The following is a 2500-nucleotide window of genomic DNA, read 5'->3' as shown; positions in this document are numbered from 1 at the left end:
GAGAAAGTACATTCTGATAATCAGCTCAGTCAGTAGTAATTAAAACATTGTTAAGCCAATATGAATATCTGTTCATAAAAGTGTGATGACAAACATATCAAGTATAATAATGATGAGGTTCATTTAGTCTTCCATTTGTAATTTAAAATCTATAAACTTTCAGCCCAACATTACTAACCTACAAGCCAAAAGACACGACTGATACATGTCAAACGACATGTGGTCTAAGAAGAATCCTAAAAAGCTTGCTGGTTTGCACTCTGGAGACAATGTGCCTACCACAGGTAAGAACAAGCCATCGATGTTACACAGTTCAGACAAAATAATGCCTACACTGTGGACCTGAAAAGTGTTTACAAACGTTATCCAATTCTTACAAAGCACATATTTTAAAATCTTTCTTAGATGTTCTTACAAGAATCTTATGCATTGTAAATAAACACTTTAGCACTGAAATCAAATCCCAAAACAAACATCTACATAAGAATAAAAGAAAATATCACCTACTTTGGTCTGTGATAATTCTTCCTGCTGTCTGGGAGAAAGGATGTGTAGAAGGTATATGAAAAGTGCTGACTGTGCAAGGTCACACTTCCTGATAAGAAGGATGACAGATACTTGGGAGAGCCAAAATGGTCGGATTCTTCTTTGTTAGCTTTCCTGCCTGCCCTTGCTGTGAGGCAATGATTACTGTTTTCAACAATGCCGGTAATTTTTTTCAATGGACCCTGAAGGTGAGGTATTTAAATATGTTGAATGGTTGGTAATTGAAACATCTTGTAAAATACATAATGAACAAATGAAGTTAAAACTTTCTTTTCACTCATCCCCACAAATAAAACACACTTACATGTATATGCAAACAACAGAAATGTGTATACATTTACTAATATTAGTATGTTATCTGTTTATCTATCTATCTATCTATCTATCTATCTCATCAATATCTATCTATCTATCTATATCTATCATATCTATCTATCTTTGACCTACCTACCTACCTACCTACCTACCTACTTGCCATCACCTACCTACCTACCTACCTACCTACCTACCTACTACTACCTACCTATCTATCTCCACTATATCTTATATAAATGTATGCCTTCTGTCTGCCCTTCTTATGCTATAACCCTCAAATTGGGGCTAAGATTTCAAACTAAAGTAAACACAAAACAAGTAAGAGAAAATTAACTTATAGAGACCCAGAGAAATAACAAAAAATAACAATACTTCAGATCAACATTTGCACAATAAACTATGCCAACACTAACACAAACCTGATAAAGCAATCATGGGTTTTGGATTAAATGCCTTTTTATCTAGAGTAAGATGCTTTATATCTCTCTGCCTCGTGTCAGGTCAGAGCTTCATCATATCCTCCAAACTTCCTGGAAGCTATACCTGGGAAAAGGACTGGCAAGACAGCAGAAGCATCAGCTGCTGCCAGTATCATCTGAGTGGATTCCATGATGAAGGTACTAGCTCTTCTAATATGCTGGACAAAGCTCCGTTAAAGGTTCTTCAATAATCTACACTCTTCTTCTAACATCCAAAAATACCCCTGCAAGATTGGATATACTTACAGTCATATAAAGATAAATTCTAAAGATTCATATAATTCTTGTTATCATATTTCTATAACAAGTAATACATAAAATCAAAGTGTGATATGATCAAAAACAATATAATCAAATGCAACTAAATCAATAAATGCAACTAAAACAGAAACAAAAATAGGTATTCAACATACCTGTCAGGAGTTCTCTGTGCATTCCTTTTGACAAAGTTCTATATACTTTTGTAGCATGTTAGAGGGGAGCTTCCCACTTAAATGTAGGGCATCAACAAACAAGTTTGCTCTTGCAGCATCTGGGGCATCTGGCATAGGCCTATATGATACATATGTCAGTGATTTTGCACATGGAAGATAAATATTTTCAATAAAAATACAATCATTATTAGATTCTCCTTGAGCTACACATGAGGATGGTATATCATGTGCTTCAATACTTAGCTGATAACAGTAAGCCCTATAACTATATTAATTTTTGGCTGCTAGCCTTGCAAATATATAATTCTACTATGATTAAAATATATAGAATTTTATCTTATTAAAAAGAAAAAAAAATACAGATACTGTACAAATCTACTACAAGAAAATTACAAAAGAAAACGAAGAATAATTGGAAATGGAGAAAAAGGAAGAATCACTGCGTCTCTCACCTGGGGGTTAGGAAGGTCGGCAGGAAAGATGAACAGAAGTATGGTTTTCGGAAAATGGAAGCTTCTAGGACAAAGTTGGGTACTTTTGAAATCTGTGCATACTGAGTGATCGCTGTCTCTACTTCATCTGCTACCTGGATAAAGGAAAAGAATTCAAAAGTGAAGAAATGGAACTTCTTACATATATCTTATATGCTTATGACTTCAAGAAAACAAAACAGTGATTGTACGAACAATGGCAATGCATAATTTTATCTACAACTTCTTCAGCATC

General features: G+C 34.3%; 2 protein-coding genes across 2 annotated transcripts in view; both read right to left on the bottom strand.

Annotated features, from left to right (window-relative positions):
• The window catches only part of LOC138867694 (uncharacterized), a 2269-nt gene extending 973 nt beyond the window's left edge, over window positions 1-1296 (bottom strand). The window contains exons 1-3 of the mRNA XM_070144232.1: window positions 1281-1296; window positions 508-617; window positions 179-342 (exon numbers count right to left, since the gene is read on the bottom strand). Of these exons, the coding sequence (XP_070000333.1) occupies window positions 179-342; window positions 508-617; window positions 1281-1296 (290 nt within the window). The remainder of the gene's footprint in view (window positions 1-178; window positions 343-507; window positions 618-1280) is intronic.
• Window positions 1297-1756: 460 nt separating this feature from the next.
• The window catches only part of LOC138867693 (Fanconi anemia group A protein homolog), a 1246-nt gene continuing 502 nt past the window's right edge, over window positions 1757-2500 (bottom strand). The window contains exons 3-4 of the mRNA XM_070144230.1: window positions 2227-2360; window positions 1757-1892 (exon numbers count right to left, since the gene is read on the bottom strand). Coding sequence (XP_070000331.1) covers window positions 1757-1892; window positions 2227-2360 — 270 coding nt within the window. The remainder of the gene's footprint in view (window positions 1893-2226; window positions 2361-2500) is intronic.

The sequence above is a fragment of the Penaeus vannamei genome, chromosome 31, assembly GCF_042767895.1.
Source record: "Penaeus vannamei isolate JL-2024 chromosome 31, ASM4276789v1, whole genome shotgun sequence".
Lineage (NCBI taxonomy): Eukaryota > Metazoa > Arthropoda > Malacostraca > Decapoda > Penaeidae > Penaeus > Penaeus vannamei.
Note: the sequence above shows the minus strand (reverse complement) of the source record. Positions and strands in the feature narration are given on the sequence as shown.